General features: G+C 42.9%; 1 protein-coding gene across 1 annotated transcript in view; it reads right to left on the reverse strand.

The window, feature by feature from the left end:
- The window catches only part of LOC115367668 (venom phosphodiesterase 1), a 46,335-nt gene that overhangs the window by 19,660 nt on the left and 6,813 nt on the right, over positions 1-19,862 (reverse strand). The window contains exons 7-13 of the mRNA XM_030063519.1: positions 17,726-17,805; positions 15,440-15,559; positions 14,742-14,851; positions 13,503-13,568; positions 13,279-13,351; positions 4,988-5,096; positions 815-937 (exon numbers count right to left, since the gene is read on the reverse strand). Coding sequence (XP_029919379.1) covers positions 815-937; positions 4,988-5,096; positions 13,279-13,351; positions 13,503-13,568; positions 14,742-14,851; positions 15,440-15,559; positions 17,726-17,805 — 681 coding nt within the window. The remainder of the gene's footprint in view (positions 1-814; positions 938-4,987; positions 5,097-13,278; positions 13,352-13,502; positions 13,569-14,741; positions 14,852-15,439; positions 15,560-17,725; positions 17,806-19,862) is intronic.

Genomic DNA, 19,862 nt, shown 5'->3' on the forward strand with positions numbered 1-19,862 from the left:
GGCCAGAACTGGATTATCACGGGGTGGAAGAAATCCTCAACATGGATCCTGGTCAAAACGGTCTTTAACCGGCTTTGGGAGATTCTGATGTACTCTTGATTATTGATTATTTATTATTGATGCACTGATGCTGTTCTCAAAATGTAGAGAGAAGAAACTTCCACCGCTGCACAAACACACTCTGTGGGTATTGTGCATAATAATGGATTATGTATGTAATATCTAAATCGATCTATATCTCTATCTGATTCATGTTCTATGTCTATCTCTCTACATATATATCTCTATGGGAGAGAGGGAGAAAGATACACAGACACACAGACACACACACACACACATATATACATTTTTTGAAATGCTTTAAAAAGTATAAATATATATTTTTTTGTAAAGTATGTGTTATTATATGAGGTATTTCAAAGTTTTTAATGTATTTTGAAATTTAATAATTTTGTAGTTTTATGGTCATTTTATTGTAATTTAATTTCACTAATTTGTTTGCTAATCATTGGTCATTTTTTGTTGTAATTTTTACAATTAGTTTCAGCTAATTTTCTGTTGTTAATTTTCTGTTGTTTTCTGTTGTTTTCTTTTGTAATTTTTGTAATTATTTTTAATAATTAACGTTCGTAGTGTACTGCAATCTGCACATCCTGCTCAGTTTCTTCTGAGGGATCGGGGTAATTTTAGATCCTGCTCAGGTAAGGACCTTCACACCTGCAGGCTGTACATGTCACTCTGAGTCGTGTTGTGTTTTCTGGATTCAGTGGCGGCGGCAGGACGCCGCCACTGTTTCCTCAGCGTGGTCACTCACACACGGTGTCGTTGTTCTTGGCTCTGATCCGACCGAACGTCCCCTCGGTGACCCACAGGTCCCGGACACTGCCCACAAAGTCCTGCAGCGCCTCCTTCCTGTCGCAGCTGGTGTCCTCCATACCTGCAGCAGGCACACGGCACACTGACATTCACACCGTACACTCACACACACACACACACACTGTGAACTCTACATGCCTCCCCATTGAAGAGGGGGCAACTTTGAATTCTGTGTTTTAAAAAAATGCAATAACACATCCTACTCATTCTGCCTACAAAAAAACATATCATTGTTACTGTGTTACTTGACATTTCTGACATTTGTTATTAGCATCTTAAAGCTGCAATCCACATGTTTACCACATTGAAATTACAATAACAATACAAAAACAGGACATATTCTACATTATCAGTCACTGTGTTCCGGCCTAAAACCCCTGAGGCTGCTTTGTTAGTTGGAGATATTTTCATCAACGATGGAGGAAGACAAGTAGGAACAATTAAAGAAAAGCAGCAGGTCTGAAAACTGCATGTGGCCAAATGCAGATGGAGGCTTATTTTAGGGAGGTTTTGATGTAGAACTGCAAAATCTGGTGAGGCGGGGAATGGAAATTGACTGAAACTGCACCTGTTGTTCTGTTGTTTTTTACTGCAACCCTGCCCCTAAAAGCTACATTCACATACAGCTAAACTGCATTTCTTAAATTACGTTTAGAGGAAAAAAAGTATTTTGTTGCAACTTACATTTGTCTCTGACATATCATAAATATGTTTCCAATCAACATATCTTGCATATAATGTCTGGTGGTTATTGTAGGCAGTTTCATCCCTTTAGCCACTAAAACTATTTGGCTAAGTTTAGAGAAAAGTTTGGTTTAGCCATTAAAAAAAAACAAAAACAAAAAAACAGTAAAGGTAATTTAAGGTTAAGGTTTCAAAAAACAAAAAACACTACCGGGAATCAAACTCAGGTCACGTGGGTGATAATCCGCTGTTTGATCCATCCGGTCACAAGAATGCAGTTTGGTTGTATGAGAGGATCATTTTTAGGAAACAGGGCTCTCTTACTGTGGATTTCATGGTGTCTTTTACCCGACAAACCCCAAATTCCCTTGTGTGGGATTATAATGTCATCTGAATCTGAAATGTTATCTGTTTTCTCCTGCTATCTGCGGACTGGAGGTGTGCTAATGTGGAGGGAAAAAAAAGTTTCGTCATATGAAATGACCACTGTTGGCTCCGTTCTCGGGACAGTTCCCATCTCCTGGCTGAGGAATGGCCTGCGAGCTGCAGCCTGTTCAGCTCAGTTCATCTTCACTGTACCTCAAGAGGAAATTAGATTTCTAGCAGGGGGCAAAGACATGGAACACAAACAGCAAACAACCAGAGGCTGTTTGTTTTTAATGTCACAACCCCTGGAATGGCTGCCATAGTAAATATTTTGTGCAAATTAGGTGCATTTATTGCCCTTGGAATTAAGGAAAATCTATTGCATTTCACTCTGGGAGGCCTGTGTTTCCACCTGGAGGGGAGAAAAACAAATTCCTCCAAGAGCGGGCAGTCAGAGCTCACCAGAACCATCTGTGCCTTCTGCAAAACCTGTCTTTACAGGATATAGCTTTTAAAGGAAGCTGCTGTGCGCTACTTGTTTTGCTGGCTACTTTTACAAATCTTTTATTGAGTCTTGTCCACATTAAAATGTTCGGTGCGCAAAATGTGATGTTTCCGCAGGTCCGTTTTGCAGACTGCGAATGTGTGGAAGTCATGGTTCAAGTTCTTGTCGATCACTGCTCCCGGGTTAGTTGTAGCGCTCGGCCGTGTGGACGGCTGCAGAGGTTGAGCTGGAGGTTTTCCTGAATCCACCGGTCATGTCCTTAGTTTTGTGAACATTTAACCTCAGGAGGTGGTTTCACTCCAGTCTACAAAGTCTTTCATGATCGACCCATCCGTCCTGGAGCTGACTGATTAGGACAGTATCATCTGCAAACTTGAGGAGATACCCGCCATCGTCGTTACCCCTGCTGTCATTTGTATATAATATATACACACACACACGATATACCAGTGGCTCCCAACCCAGTCTGAAAGGGCCCCCCCGCCCTGCAGATTTTTGTTTCAGCTCTACTCTCTCACATCTGATCCATTTAAGGGCTTCATGCTGATTGGTTGAAAGAGATCTACGTGAACTGGGAGTGCATGAAAGTGCATGGGCCTTAATTAGGTCAGGTGTGGGCCTTGAGGACTGGGGTGGGAGCCACTGCTGTATACCACATATTCTAGATATATTATCCCTGGCTGCCTGGGGCCGACATGTAAAGAAGTCCATTCCCCATCTCACCATGCCGGCATCAAGACTAAAGGTGGGTAGTTGTGTTACGAACAGGAACAGAAGCTTGTCTTGCAAACAGAGATCTTCCATCTTTTTCAGAGCTTATGATGCTCGTCAAGCAGGCTGCAGATATTCAACTGCAGATATTAGCAGCAGCGCATTAAAAATAAACTGCAGTTGCGCTCATTTACATGATCAGTCCATAAAATCAACCCCTGTGTCTCAAGGTGAAAAGTAGTAGATTACATGCAGCTACAAGACTGGCAGCATGTAAATAATCAAAAGTTATATAACTGGTTACTACGGGTGTAAATCACCAGTTCTATCACGATACAATACAATATCGATTCTTTGGAGAACGATACGATATTTGCTGATATCACAAAGTTTGCCACAATACGATTCGATTCAATATGATTTAGGGGCCTGCGATCGATATGAGATGATATAATGTGCCGATTTAACAAAATCAGTTACATTTATATCAACACACAAAAAGCAACTAAAATATGTTTTAATAATTTTATTTCTGAGCTCTTCCAGACATCAGACAATTGAATGAAAAACAGTCTACTCTTTTTTTTATATATAAAAACTAAAATAAAAAACTAGAGTGAATTAAGTGCCACATTATAAGGCTTTTCAAGTTAACTTTAAGTGCCATTAATTACCTTTCAATTATGAACATAAATCATAAAGAAAACAGTTGAAAATATGAATGCAGTACAGTCTTCCTGCATCATAGATATCCACTACAATTTGGGATATACATTTTCTTAACCAAAGAAATTCCAGTTCATGAACAGGTTTGAACCAATAAAGTGTAGACAATTCCATATCTCTTAACTTTATGCCCAAGAGGGTAGTGAATGTCCTCGTTGTCTTTTTCTTGGCTGCTAGCCATAGCATGCTTCATGCACTGCAGCCCTTGGCTAGCGTTGTTTGAAAAGGACCTGTGCGGACGTGCGCGTGAATGGAAATGGTGACACAGACGTGCCAGGGGAATTTCAAAATAAAGACCTATTTTAAGGATGACGATATACATCGATGTTTGCGCTTCGCATCAGTGCTTTTACATCATTAATCATTGAATCAATAATCGATAATCATTGAATCGATGTATCAATCTAGATCGATGTATTGTTACACCCCTACTGGTTACCACCACATACTAAACGGAAGTAAGCAGTGATTTTTATTTTTATTTTTTTTTGCTAAATTATGGCTAGTGGTGCTTCATGCTCACTATGGATAGACTCCATAGACTTTTAATTAATTAATTAATAATTAATTAATCAATCAGTTGATGGACAGGAAATAAAGTATACTATTATTCCAGTAACAGATTGATTGTTTTAGTCATTTCACCAGTAAAAACAGAAAACATTGTCTTAATCCAGCTTCATTAAGATTGTCTTCTTTTTCTTTATAAAATTAATATTTTTTTACGCTTTTATTTTCAATACTGGTCAGCCTGTAAGACATTTGATGATATCACATTGGACTCTGATCACTTCCCATCAGACTTTGGATTTAGATTAATCAACAATGAACAGCGGTACCCTTAATGGAGTCCATGCTTCAACAATCAAGCAACTATTCGATATTTGGAGGACACGAGCGTTTGATGCAAATCTCTTGGTGCTACAGGGAAAAACAAACGGGGGGAAAATGCAAAACAAAAAAATTGAATAAATACAAAACAGCGGCCAACTTGTTGCATACGTTTAGGAAACTTATGGACTCCAAGTATTCCAATTCTAACAAAATTACAAATGTTTTCAGGCCAGGCAAATGTGTGTGTGTGTGTGTGTGTGTGTGTGTGTGTGTGTGTTGCATTACCGTGGTCAGCCACGATGATGATGTTGAGGCACCGGTGCAGGCCGATCTGTTTGACGCCATTCATCAGCTGTCCTATGACATTATCCACACCCTGGAGGGCTTCAATTACCTGCAGAAAACAGGAAGCACACACACACACACACACACACACTCATTAGCTGGCCAGTACTCTTGCCACAGGAACCAAATTACAGATTATCTGGTGCTTCATGGTCAATTATTCTTCTGCAAAATAAAAACACTGAGCAGTGAACAGGTGGTTGGTTTGTTGACATGTAAAAAAAACAACAAAAAAAACACCACTATTAACAAACTACATCTGTTAGATGTTTGAGGAGTTTTCCCCTGAAATGAACTTTTCACTATGTGGAAATTTTGCCCCATACTCCAAAAAAAACAAAAAAACAAACAAATAAAAATGAAAGAAGCGAAATCCGACAGGGTGGCTGAAGCTGGAAGCCAACGCCAATTAAAAAGGAGGAGAAAATGGAGGCGTTTCACTGCTGCTACGACAACACATGACACTGCAAGCATTACTTGTAATCAGTTTACATGTCAGACGAGCTGGAAGTGGATCATCTCAGCTCCACCTGTGTGATATTAAATCTCTGGATGTTACCATGGTTGCAGACTTTCCTTACAGCTTTGTTAGCTGCCGGCCCAGAGTCTCAAACTGCAGGCGAGTCAAATTTGTTCCTCAAATCAGGTCAAATCAGATCAGACTGGTGTGTCCAGGCATTGCCAACATGTCTGCACAGGTCGCTATGGTAATGATGTGGGCGTGAGTAACTACGTATGCTGATGACACTGCTCTGTCCAGAAGCTTCCGGTCAAAGAGCCAGCAGCAGCATGGACTCTGCTCAGCCCCTCTGATGCTCTTCCATCCCTCTGGATTTGACGTCATTGTGTGCCACTTTGCAAGTGACACCAAAATCACTTGCAACGTGACACACAATCAGTCAAAGACTGATGCACATCTGTAGGAATCTGATTGTAATTGCATTTCAAACCATGTCCAGATGCAGCTTGGATCCCATGTGGGAAATCTGATTTTCATGTGGTTTTGGCTGGCCAGACTTTCTAAAAACAAACTGCAAAAAATCTGGATCTGACAAGAAATGGATTTGGGCCCCTGACCTTTGACCCCTTCAGTGCAGTGTGTACATGTGTAGTTTTCCAGTCGGAGGTGAATTCAGGTGATCATTAATGGCTGGATGTGTGACTTCAGATCCATGCTGTCTAATTTCCCACTGCACAGCCTGCTGGAAACCATTTAGCCTTTTAGCCTGCAAAACTGCTGTAATTTATCACCTGAATCACTCCTTCGCACGGAAACCAAACTAGTTAAGTGTTTTTCCCTATTTCCAGCCTTCAAGCTTGCAGCTGAAACCAATTCACTCTCAGCTGGGAGATATTTAGCAAAGGTCGCATCACTTTCATGAGTGATAAATACAAGTCTGTTTCCAATGACGGAAAACATCACGTTCTTTCTTAAAAAGTGACCTGTCACCGCCATGTTTTATTTTTTTTCTTCATCTTTTGACATTCAGTGAACCATGGAGCCCCATCTGAAGTGATTTTGCATTGAAGACCCTGATAGGAAAAGTTATTTTGCTTGTATCAACCCTTTGAATCCTTAGCAAATTCAATGTGATTTCAATAAACAAATAATAAAAAAAAAATAATAAAAATAAAAAAATCTGTAACAAAACCAACCTGTCCAAAGAAAATTACCAAAAAAAATTAAGAAAAAGTTCCAAGAAAATTACCTAAAAAAATGACCAGAATATTAGCAAAAAATTTAAGAAGTTCCAAGGAAATTCCCTAAAAAAAATGACTAAAATTTGAGAAAAAATGAAGAAAAAAGTACAAGAAAATTACCTAAAACATAACAATAATATTAGCAAAAAATTAAGAAATTCTACAAGAAAATTACCTAAAGAAATGATTAAAATTAGTGAAAATTCCCTAAAAATTATTAGAATATTGGCAAAAAATGAAGAAAATTTGCAAGAAAATTCCACATTTTTTTTTTTTTTTTTTGCAAGAATACTATATTTATGATAATTAAAGTTATTTATTTAAACATCAGCTCAGTGATGCTGGATCGACATCACATTTCCTTCTCTCAAAAGCTTTTAAATTACGTCTCATTTTGCTAAGAACGCCCTCAAAGACCCTCAAGGAATTTAGCTCATTTTCCAGGATGCAGCGCTGTGTAAGGAGGGTCATGTGAACACAGGTTTCACAAGAACCCTCAGGTACCCCCAGGGCCACACTTTGAACACCACCGTCCCTGCCGTGTGAGCTGAAGGGCGCGGTCCTGCTGCCTCTGCCTGGCTGAAGGACCAGACCTTCTCCGCTGCTTCATGCTTCCTGTTTTCAAGAGAAACGGCTCGACCAGGCCGGCGTCCCACCTCAGAAAATTATAACGAGGCTGTAAACACCGGGCCGGCCCCTCCCTGCTCGCAGCAGCGCCCACACACACTCTCTCTCTCTCTCTCTCTCACACACACACACACACACACACACACACACAGACACACACACACACACACACACACACACACACACACACACACACACACACACAGAGGCTGTAAACACTTCTGTTTGTGGGGTTTTTTTAAGGCTGGTACTGATGCTGATGTTTTTGCACTCTCAGAAAAACACTGGTTCTTAAATGGTTCTTCAAAATGCTCTCTGGTTCTACGCAGAACCATCACCAATTGAAGAACCCCTCATCCCCTCTGGGATGTGGGGAATCAGAAATGTTTCTGATTCTGATTATTTAGGGGCTGGTTCCTCACACACTTTCTGTGGTTCTTTAAAGTCTTAAAGGTTCTTCATGTTTATTGGAGTTATTTGGTGGCGGCAGCAGCTAACAATTCTTTTCCTTGTGGATTAATGTGCAGATTATTTCCTCAGTGAATGGATTAATGTCTCGCTCTATAAACCATCAGAAAACAGGGAGAAATGCCACAGTGTCACAGCTGACATTTTTAATAGCTCGTCTGGAACCCAGTGAAGGAACAAGGAACGTGGAGAACCGGCCAACAACATGTTCATGCTGGTTTTCAACCTGCACACAGTCAGCTGATTTAAAACACTCAGACAGACTTTTATACTGAAGAACCATTTTTTAAAAAACACTCGTTACTGAAACTGCTGGGTCTGCAGAGAACTTTCTTAAGAATTATTCTATAAAGAACCTATTTTTACTAAAGCTCTTTAAAGAAGGAGTCATTTTTGATGGTTCTGTGAGGCACCTTTAGGGGTTCTTTAAACAACCTTTTACTAACAGGTTCTTTGTGGAACTACATTGGTCCTCTATGGTATCACTTTTGGTTCCAGTTAGCACCTTTATTTTTCTGTGTGTAGTGAGGCTGCAGTGACTAATATTTCTTGTCAAGCTGTACATTGAGCTTCTTCGGGTTTAAACAGTCACACCTAGTCAGTGTCTCCTCCAGAGGTTTGGTCTTATCGGGGTGGAACAGCTTGGAGATCATCCCAGGATGTGAAATCTGTCCAGTGAAACCAGGTGGCTGACATCATTTTCCCGGCAAGCAGATGTGATCATCTAGCAGTTCAAAGAAATTCACTATTTTTGGCAGTAACTAGAAATGCAACTAAATATGTTTTCAAATTAAACAACACAATTACTGAAGTTTAAATTGGCTCCATAATTCATACTTAAGCCCAGTAATTTGGGTGCACATGATGAAATCTACTTTCTAGGTTTTTTTTTTTTTTTTTTTTTTAGTTATGTCTGTTTTATGCAGCAGATGAATAACATCTGTCTGTTGGTGCAGTCGCAAAAACAAGACCTTTTTGAGTCTTGCCCCTGGCAAATACTTCATATTACAAAAAACACTAAAACTAACACTGAGACAAATAAAAACTAAACCAATACTAAGCATTTAAAAAAAAATGCAAACTAAACTAAATGAGCAAATATACTTAAAAAAATAAATAAATTAAAACTAACTGTAATTGGAAAAAAAGGGTCAAAACATACTAAAAATGAAAAAAATGAATGAAAAATGTACAACTATAATAACCTTGGTGTGGAGGCAGTGAGGAGAAGAGGAAGCTTCACACACACACACACACACACACACACACACACACACACTCATCCAGCCACAAGCCTCAAGGCACCCAGCACCTCCTTCCTCCACTGACTCACAGACACATACCACACACCTAAACTGCTACCACACACTGATATTGCACATGTATACACAGATACTGTAAGTGTTTTGACAGGAATCTAGGATGCTGGACTAAAGGAATGATTCTGGCTATGGCAGCAAAAGGTCCCGGGTTTAAATCCCTGACGAGCCCCCAATTTTTATGATCAGCCCGTTCAGGCCACAACAATCAGGGGTTGGTGTTGGTTAAATTAATATTTTAATCCAATAATTTATCATCATTTCAATTCTATATGACTCTATTTTACCTGCACGGACAGATACACAAGTAAAATGATATAAAAATTAAAAAAAATAATGCAAAAAGGCATAACAACCTCAGTGTGAACGCAGTGACGGAGAAAAGAAATGACAGGGAAGCTGGACGACCCCTCTCATCCTGTCTGTGGCTCAGGAGTGTTTAAACACACACACACACACACACACACACACACACTCGTTCAGCCACACACACTCGTCCAGCCACAAGCTTAAAGGCATAAGGAGGCTTTTTAGCTGCATTAACAGTACGGCAGCCAGTACCTGACTGACACTCACAGACACACACACACACTGCCGCCGCCACAGACACTGCACATGTCTACACTTTTGGGCAAGGGCTGTCATTCCTGCTTTGGGTGTGAGAGGTCCCGGACGAGCCCCCAATTTTTACGACCAACTTGTTCAAGCTGCGACAATCGAGGGTCAGCATCGGTTAAATCAGTGAACAAATGAATCAGTCGCTCAGCATCAGACTGCAAACAACAGCCAACAGCAGGAAATGTAGTGGTGAGCTGTACTGCGGTCAGTGTGCAGGTGTGATAACTTTATCCACATCAATCAGAAATACTTAATTGATCCCGGAGGGGAAACTGGGTCAGCTGCAGATGCTCAAATACTCTAAAAAGAGAAGAAAATATATGCATTAATCCGACCATAATATTACTACAATATACACAGAAACTAAGACACTGAGAGTACGTAAAAAGTGTAGCTACACATATTCTCGATTTCTTATTTCTGTGTATCTTGATGAAATGTTATTGTAGGATTAATGCATTAATGCAAAGACTATAAATTGTAATCTGAGGCACCTGGTAAAACATCGCGCTCCTACAGGGTGACTCAGAAATGACCTGACGGATTTGCAGTTTTTAATATAACTCCATTGTGCAGTTTTGCTGTGGGCCAACATGAAGAGGTGACAAAATGTTTGAGCAGAGGGCGGGGATTATCGCGAGCATGGCTGCAGTTTCCAAAGAAATTGGTCATGGGCTAAAGGTGGAAACTTCCCGTACTGATTAGCCCAAAGGTGCGTGTCCAATGGCAACGGCACTGTTAAGAGGGGGCGTGGCTTAGCACAAAGAGGGCCTTAGCTTCCAGCTGTGACCTTGGCATTGCACTGAGGGGAAAATAATGAAGTAAGACTACCAAAAAAAAAAGGTGGGGGTGGGGGGGTGGGGGTGGTTGCAGGAAAATGGCTTATTCATTTCAGCCTAATTTGCTGGAAGAATAATGAACTATGATTCCTAATAAGTGTGTGTGTGTGTGTGTGTGTGTGTGTGTGTGTATGTAAAGCCCTTTTGTCAACATCCCTGCCGAGACATTTCCAGGGAATAATAACAACAAGGTGGAGTGTTCCTAGATATAATCTGAAGGAATGACCTCGTCATGGTGTCTGCAGGAGGTTCTTCACTGGAAGAAAACACACCAACACACTATGAATGCATTTGTGTGAGTAAAGCCAGGAAAAGGAAAGGCAAGTTCAGTTTACTGAGCAATTAAGAGGAACGGCCTACATTAAGACTCTTTCCTCTGCTGTTCTTTATTGAACATCACAAACACAAATCAATTATTCAAAATGCTGTGTGTTAGTATGAGCTGCTGAGGCCCAGCAGCATCTCTGCAGCAAACACTCAAACATAGTTTTCTCCTGATTTGTTCGTTTGTTAAAAAATACCAGTTTAGAGTCAGAATGTGACAAATAGTCCCAGTATTTACTTCAGGGACAATGGGACAAAAAAGAATCAGTCCTAATCAGTACAAAATGCAGGAAATGAAGCTGGGGCAGCTCCCAATTCTCTGTTGTCTCTATTGTGGCCCCTTTTCTGCTAAACCACATCCTCATTAGTGCGTGTTTTTGAAATAGGCCACATCCCTTTCAGTTAATCAGTGTGTAATCAGTGTGTGTGTTTTTACGAGGTTACATAAACACTGTTGGCAGCTACATCTCTTTCCATTCTGAGCCAATCAGCGAGGAAAGCAGGGCAGTGCCGCCTCTCCGCGGCGTTTTGTGTTGTTACATGGACGTGTTTGGAAAGTGCTGCCCCTGTTGTGCTGAACACCATCACCTGCCACGCCCCCTTGAGGCCGACTGGGCTAAAGTTAATCACATCTTCGCTGCTGGATTTCAGGATGTTGCGTGGATGTGGTAAGCCACGTCCCTTTTCAGAAACAGCATTGTCACAGGACACGCCCCTCTCGTCCAATCGGTGCAGAAAGCTGGTCAGTGCCGCCATGGCCCGTCACCGACCTCGCCGCGTTATCGGCTGCACATCGTTGAAAGGGATAGATTGTGGCACTGCATGTTACAACAGCTAACGTAATCTATTCCTGATGACTGAAAAACGCCTGGATCGGGCCCCGGTGCCTAACAAAAGCAGTTTGTTGAAACACCTTTTTTAGCACACTAAAACATTGTGCCGATTACTTGGGGTAGTAAATACTTCAGAGCATTGGCAGCAGCAGTCGTTACACATTAAATCAAAATTACAAGAGCCTGCAGCGTTAAATTCAGACTCTCTATTGACTCGTTCATGGGCCGTCCTGTTTCCAACAGGACTTGAGGGCAGCATGAGGTGAGGGGAATCTTTCCACAGAAACTGATAACATCACACTAAGAAAGTTATAAAACATTATACTGATAAAGAGGACTCTTGTAGCAGTGATGTCTTACTTTACTCTGTTACAGAAAGAAAGTAATGTGATTACAAGAGCACATGACTCTGCAGCATGTTCCGGCATGGTCTTGGGAGCGGTGTTGGAAATAAGAGTTTTCTCTTCTGTGCGTTGTCCCTTGGATTTTAGTGTCTGATCACTCATAAACAAAAATCTATTTATCTATCTACCTAACGCTGCTCACTGAGCATGAGCTTTCAGGTGCTTTTTCACATTTTATTGTAACCAGAAAAAGTGATTTGAGTGAAAATGCACCCCTTTTGGATCAAACTTTCCTTCTGTTTTTCCTTTTTTTTTTTTTTGCCTGCACAGACTGTCCATCTGTGGATTCATTCTGCAGTATTGGTCTTGACTCTTTGCACACTGTGTCTTGGTGCCTATTTCAGGTTTGTCTCTCCTCTTTCTGTGGTCCTTCTCAAGATTTCTCTTCTCTTTTTCCTTATCCCATCTGTGGTTTTCTGGGGCATTTCTCCTTGCCTGCTACGAAGATTAAGACAGGGGATGTCCTCAGCGCTTTGAAACTGTAAACTGTGCCTTCGGGCTGTAAAGAAACTCAAACCTGAACTTGAACCTGAACTTGACCTTCATTCTTGGCCCGGCACATGGAACTGGACACAAACACGTTCCCGCCTGCAGCCTTGACATCACAGCGAACTCTGGCCGCGCTTTGTTCTTTTGCAATCCCAGTTATTCGTGCACGTCATTTCTGAACCTGCTGATGTGATTTTAATTATTTTATTAACGAAATCTCTCAAGATTTATGGAGCTGATTCTCCAACAACCCATTAAAGGACTTCAGACTTTGGTAATCAGGAGATAGCAGGCCTTACCTCTGATGATTCACATTAATGGCTGCCATTAGCAACACTAATGACTCAGTGATAGTAATATGATGAGTTGCGGGGAGTTTTTTTGTGGCTGTGCCCTGTAGCTGTGGTGTACGATGGCAAATATTATACAAGGGAATTATAAAGCACAGAGAATCAAAGAGGATCCCAAGAAGCTTAAAAGATAAAAGAGAGGAGGAAATTAAAATTACAGAGAAAGAATACCTCATTCATTCATTTCCTTCCCCTGCCCTCCTCCTTTACTTCATTCATCCATTGTTATCTTGTTAAATGAAAGGGCATGTGATCTTACCCCTCCACTGACGGGACCAAAGTTGTGTCCAGACTTATCCGGCTCCTCCAGATACAGCGTGTAGAAATCTGGCCTGCAGTTAAGGATCACGGTTTAAAATTCAGATTTGGGTTTGAAACAGGAAGACAAATGCAAACAGCGTTGAGCCCTGTGATTTCTCCTATCAGCCGCATTTTAACTTGTATAGCTCAGAGATCACTGGAGACAGATGTGGAGCAACGAACCTCTGGTCGTCTGGCAGCTGCAGCCATTTCAGGACGGTGAACACTCTCTCTTCAAACGGCACTTTACTGCAAACAGAGATGGCAGGCGTGAAAAGTCCATCTTTAAAATGGCATTTCCCAAGAAACAGAAGTGAACAGCCTCTAAATCCTTGGCCTAATCTGAATCAGGGTGAAATTGATAGTTTTGGTTCAATTTCTATTGCATTCAGTTGGGTTTTACTCTGCATAGATTTAAGCAGACCAGAAAAAAGGGAAAAAAGAAAACGTGTTGCAGGGCATATGGAAAGGAGCGGCGCTGGAGACATTCTTGCAAAAGTGGGGATGCGTATCGAGAACCAATTACAAGTTGGAACCGCTTCCAAATGTAGAAGAACCGGGACATCGCTAAGAAACCTGATGTTTGGTTCTGCTTATCGGTTCCTGTAACAAATTTGCTCCTGCACGTTTGCCATAGAGGCCATCGTCTGCAAGCACAGGACAAAGTAAGCTGGTACTATTGGCACACAAAAAGATTCAGTGCTGTTCACATTCTGCAGAGCGTGGGGCAGCTGCATTGAGGCTCCAAGTCTCTGCTGCTGTCTGAACGCTGGACAAAAGGCTGTTAGCTCCAGGCTCCTGGCTCTAAAGGCTTGGACTGAGTCTCTTCATTAATCCTGGCTGTGTTTTGGGCGTAACATGCAGTGAACCAATCAGAGGCCACCTCCCGTCCCCTTTAACAGCCAGGTGTGTCCCACCTTGGTGGGCTGCTGTTCTAATGGAGGATTCTCCAGGTAAGAAAGAAGGAGACGGAGTGAAAGCTCCCGAGCAGATCAGGACTCCATCTGAGCTCCCTGAGGTGAAGCAGCGTCCCTGCCCTGTGTGGGACAAGCAGAGCGGACGCTCGTCGGCGCCCCCTATGGAGGCCACCATCACTGTCTGATAATGAGCTTCAAATGCAGCACTGACCTCAGAGCTGCTGTTTGTTACTCAGTCACTTTCAGCAGCGCAGCAACACTGCAGCTGAGGTCAGCTCATTTTCAGAGCAACACGCCCATGGAGCTCAGAGGGACATCAGACACTTTGCTGCTTCCACAACGTGAAAATGACGCTTGGAAACTAGAAAAGAAACTTGTGCTTGGAGCCGCTTTGCACCGGGTGGAGGAGAGGAGCCAAAACAGCTTTGAAAGGGATCTGCGTTTTCTCAAGCATGGATGAAAGCCCAAATACACCGGAATGAGCCACATCAATCATCCGTCTTACCCGTTGTAAGGTCTGTAGATGTCAGGAAAGCTGCCGTTGATTTTTACGTCTGACCCCGGCCAGAAGAAAGTGCCTGACTTCAGCCCCTGGTACCGCGCCGTGTGCCAGATCTGACAAACAGGAGAGAGAGAGAGTTCCCTGAAATGTGCTTTGACACCGGCCAGGCTGCCTGCTTCACTGATTACAATGTGCTTTACATTGCTGACATTCTGAGTGTTAAAGGAAGCAAAATGAAAACTCAGTCACACTCAGCCGAAACTCCACTGAAGTGTGTGAGAAAACCAGACGGTGAGTTGGCACCCGTACTTCCATCTCAGCTCTCCTTTCAAACACTCAAAGTGAACAGGACCGTCCTATCACAAACCAACTAAACCCCAAAAATGAGCAGCTGAAAGGATGAAATTTAACTCCTCGTCTACAAGTCAGGTGAAGGTTTTGGGCCTCAGTGTGTCTCAGACATGCTTGGATCATCTCGGAGTCAGAAAATAAAACACACGAGTCAGTGTTTTGTTATCATGAAGCGCAGGCTTGGAATAGCCTCCCAGATGATATTGGACAAACCAAAACTCTGTCAGCTTTTACATCAAAACTTCAAACGGTTCAGGTTTGTACTGTCTTTTTTTTTTTTTTTTTTTTTTTTGTATTTTATTGCAGTGAGCTGTTTTTTGTGTTTGTTTGGTGTCACTGCTGAGGCTCACGGGCTGTCCGTGGTACCAGCGGGGGTTACTTTTCTCCGGACTGGACAGACTGAAGCTGGCGTCGAACACCGGGTCGTACATGGTGTTGTCAATCAAACCGTTGGATTCTGGGTAAAGCCCCTGAGAGAAGAGAGCAAAGGAAGTGGAATTAATTGCGAGGACATTCAGACCTGTTTCTGATTTGTTTTGCAAACATGACAGTATGAGTCAGATGTGATTTCTGCATGAGTCAGTTAATGTGCTTTCTGTTTTTTGAAGACAGGTTTTTGGCATTTCTCCTTTATTTTATTTGACAGTCACAGTACAGAGAAACAGGAAAGACAGGGGAGAGAGAGACAGGAGAAGCAGGGGAGAGAGAGAGAGAGACAGGAGAGGCAGGGGAAACATGCAGCAAATGGCCTGAGGTCAGATTACATTATTAATTCCAAGCTGACAGATCAACAGTTTAAATATCTTTATTGTGGTTTCTTTGTCTGACTCCTGACACTTCTGCTGAAGCAGAACGAAGGTGTTTTGAAAGCTGAGATCTTTCATTTGTAAATTAAAAGCTGTCCTGACCTTTGCACAAGCCAGCTGTAAACAGCTTGTGTTTGCACAGCTCGCGTGTGTGTGTGTGTGTGTGTGTGTGTGTGTGTGTGTGTGTGTGTGTGTGTGTGTGTGTGTGTGTGTGTGTGTGCCTGCCTGCATCTGGAGTGATGTACATAAAAGTGCCAGTCTAATGTGAGCTGATGCCTGTTTACGAGTGCATACAAACAGTTTTCACTTTTATACGCATGCTGTGTATAATTACAGGGTTTAACATTTCCTCTTTTCTTGGCATCTTAAATTTAGACGGAGTCATTCTTGTGTTTCAAGGTTCCTATGTTCCCTCTCGATATAGCACATAATGACAACCTGAAAAAGATGTTCCCCAGCTTTGTATCATATTAGAACTGGGGAACATAGAACCCTGGGAATGTATGATCCTGAGAACATAGGACCCCAGACACATAGAGCCCTGGGAACATAGGACTGTGGGAACACAGAGCCCTGGGAAATTAAGACACTGGGAACATCGGACCCCAGGAACATAGAACCATGGGAACCTAGCACTCCGGGAACAGAGGGCCCTGGGAACTAGTACCCAGGGAACATATGATCCTGGGAATTCAAGACATTGGGAACATAGGACCCCAGGAATACAGGAACGTGGGAACATGGAGCCCAGGGAACATAAAGCTCAGGGAACTAGTGCTCAGGGAACATATGGTCCTGGGAATTTAAGACATTGGGAACATAGGACCCCGGGAACATAGGAACCTGGGAACATATGGCCCTGGGAACATAGAACCCAGGGAACACAGAGCTCTGAGCACATTTCCGTCTCTAACCTTACTTGGACTCATGTGCTGTCTCCACTAAGAACTCTGCCATTATTTAAATCCACAGACGAGACGTTTAAAGGCGAGGGAAGGTGCGGGACTTTCCTGGCCGATACATTAAGTACAATAACAAAGCCATGAAGAATCTTGGACAAAATAATGAAAGCAGAGATAAAAAGCAGTTTCCTGTGATGGATCGCGTTTCTCAGATATCTTCCAAGTCTGCAGAAAATGTTTTCCCATATTCCACGGATTTCACAGAAGGTAGGCGTATTGAGTCTCACATCCAAAACGGCAGAACGCAGAGTGCAGGACGAGAGGAAAAGCAGCTTTCAGAGAGAGACTGGCACCACGGCGTGTCTCCAGGCCTTCGTCAGGCACCGTGCACACGCTCGGTGTAAAACACACCTGCTTTAGTGTGTGTACCTGTCCTTTTCAAAACATGTCTCAGCCAGCTGTCTCCACAAGGACACAGCTGACTCCGTTAAACTGATGCTGACTAGGAAGCGCTGCCCTTTTATTTTTCGGAGGCACTAAATGCTCATTCTTCACGTTATCAGTTCAAGTTTTGAATACAGCCTGAACAAACATTTGAGCACAAATAAAGACGCCTGCTGTGCCCTCTGTTGTGTTGTGTTGTGTTGTGTTGTGTTGTGTTGTTGGTGCATAGCAGCAGGCCTGACTAATAATCCAACAGCAGAGGAGCCTTTACTGCCACAATGCAAGTTCAAACATGACGATCCATGCAAGTTAAACTGGAGTTACCATAGCAACGACACACAGCACACCTTATTTTGAACTGTTTGATAATTGCCACAGTAAAGGTGTGTGGTTTGTGTTTGTGTGTGTGTGTGTGTGTGTGTGTGTGTGTGAATGCATATATTTGCATGAATGGCTCCATGTGCAGCGGTGCGAGTCCTCCTACCGTCACAATGGTGTAGTGATTGGGGAAAGTTTTGCTTGGGAACGCCGCCTGCATGAACGGAGCTGAGGTGCCACACCTCCCTGTGCAGAAAAGGAAAGGAAAGAAAAGAGAAAACACACGCAGCTGTTACATAATTATTATGTGTGAGTGAAAGCTGGTGCACACACTCAGTCACTCTCGTCTTCAGGACTCAGGTCAGTTAATCTGAGACAGTTTGGATGAGAAACGCAGAAGTCACAGGACGAATGTCAAACATGTGTCGCTGTGCAGAACGAACAGCAGCTGCTGCCGTGAGCGCTGCTGACACACACACACACAACACGTCCACACTGACACACACACACACAACACGTCCACGCTGACACACACACACACACAACACGTCCACGCTGACACACACACACACAACACGTCCACGCTGACACACAAACACACAACACGTCCACGCTGACACACACACACACACGTCCACGCTGACACACAAACACACAACACGTCCACGCTCGGCGCTGACGCTGGACAGGGAGTAGAGACACATCTGCACAGCTGGACCAGCACCGTGCTCTGGAAGCCCTCCTCAGAAACAGAGATTATATTTATTTTATTTATCTATTCATTTATTTAAACATATGAATTTGGGTGGGGGTGGGGTGGGGGGGTTAAAATATAATAAATGCAAAAAAGCAATGTTGTTTAGGAAAACCGCAGGTATCTTCATTTCTGTATTCAGATTACCTTCTGTTCTTTTGTTTGTTTTATTTTCCCGTTTAATCTCTTATTTTTTACAAAAGCCCTTCTCAGGAGCCTCTGCTCCAAACAGTGTGCCGCCTGCATTGGGTGGCTGTTATCTCTTTGTCTATGTATACTGCATCAGTCCCTATCAAATAATCTGAGGATCAAATAAAGGCAGCTGGTTTGCTGTGCCAGCTCACCGGATTAGCTGGATGTTTTGATGTTCTCCAACAAGAACAAAAAAAAATCTGCCAGTGGGATGGGAAACTTGTTTCCACAATTTTCTTCAATCAAGTGCCATTTTCTTGATCCCAGTGGCTGATCTGCCTCGTCTGGACGTATTTATACGTGTTCCAAGGAAAAAATCCTGAAACAAGTGGAACTACACTGGAAAAGAGCGGCTTTATCACATCTGCTATGGCTTGTTTGAAAAGGAAGAAAAACAAGGCTGTTACTCTGAAGTTCATGTTACACTAAATTAGTTTTCCTTCCACAACAAATAAAAATCAGGACCAAACAAAACAAAACGAGCGGCGTAATTTAGCCTCTCTGCTGACAGAGCACGTTCACCGTGAGGCGTGACCGCTGTACGTCTGTCTGTCAGCAGCTTGTCCTCGCCGTGACTTACATGATGATCTGTACACGCTGAGTCAGCAGTGTAACTTTATTGTGACTCATTATCAGTCATCAGAACCTGCTAAACTGGGCCAAGCAGACAACACGTGTGTGTGTGTGTGTGTGTGTGTGGGCACAGCAACAGGAATGCAGAGGATTCACACACACATGAATTCCTGTCTGACCGGTTCGCTGTGATGATGAGCACAGCTGACCTCAGCACATGGAAACTGTGTGGGGCCTCATGCTTTGTTTAATAAGTCTATCTCGATTAATCAGATAACCTCAATGGTGACAGACTGACCTATATTTCACACACACACACACACACACACACACAATATATGGACAAAAGTATCAGTCCACAGCTCTTAATCACTGAGTTCAGGTGTTTGATTCAGTCCCGTCCCCACAGGTGTGTAACCTTCAGCAGCAGCCATGCAGTCTGCCTTCACCAACATCAGTGACAGAGCGTCTGGTTCTAAAGAGCTCACTGAGTTCCAGGTGCTGCTAGAATAGTGATGGAGCAGGAAGCCACCGCTGCAACAAGTCAGCTGCTCAACTTTCTTCCCTCCTGCAGCTTCCCAGCCGCTCGTGAGCCTCACATCAGTCAGGAGAACGTCCCCTGCCTCCAGGAGAACGTCCCCTGCCTCCAGGAGGACGTTCCCTGCCTCCAGGAGAACGTCCCCTGCCTCCAGGAGGACGTCCCCTGCCTCCAGGAGGACGTTCCCTGCCTCCAGGAGAACGTTCCCTGCCTCCAGGAGAACGTTCCCTGCCTCCAGGAGAACGT

The sequence above is a fragment of the Myripristis murdjan genome, chromosome 11, assembly GCF_902150065.1.
Source record: "Myripristis murdjan chromosome 11, fMyrMur1.1, whole genome shotgun sequence".
NCBI classification, from domain to species: domain Eukaryota; kingdom Metazoa; phylum Chordata; class Actinopteri; order Holocentriformes; family Holocentridae; genus Myripristis; species Myripristis murdjan.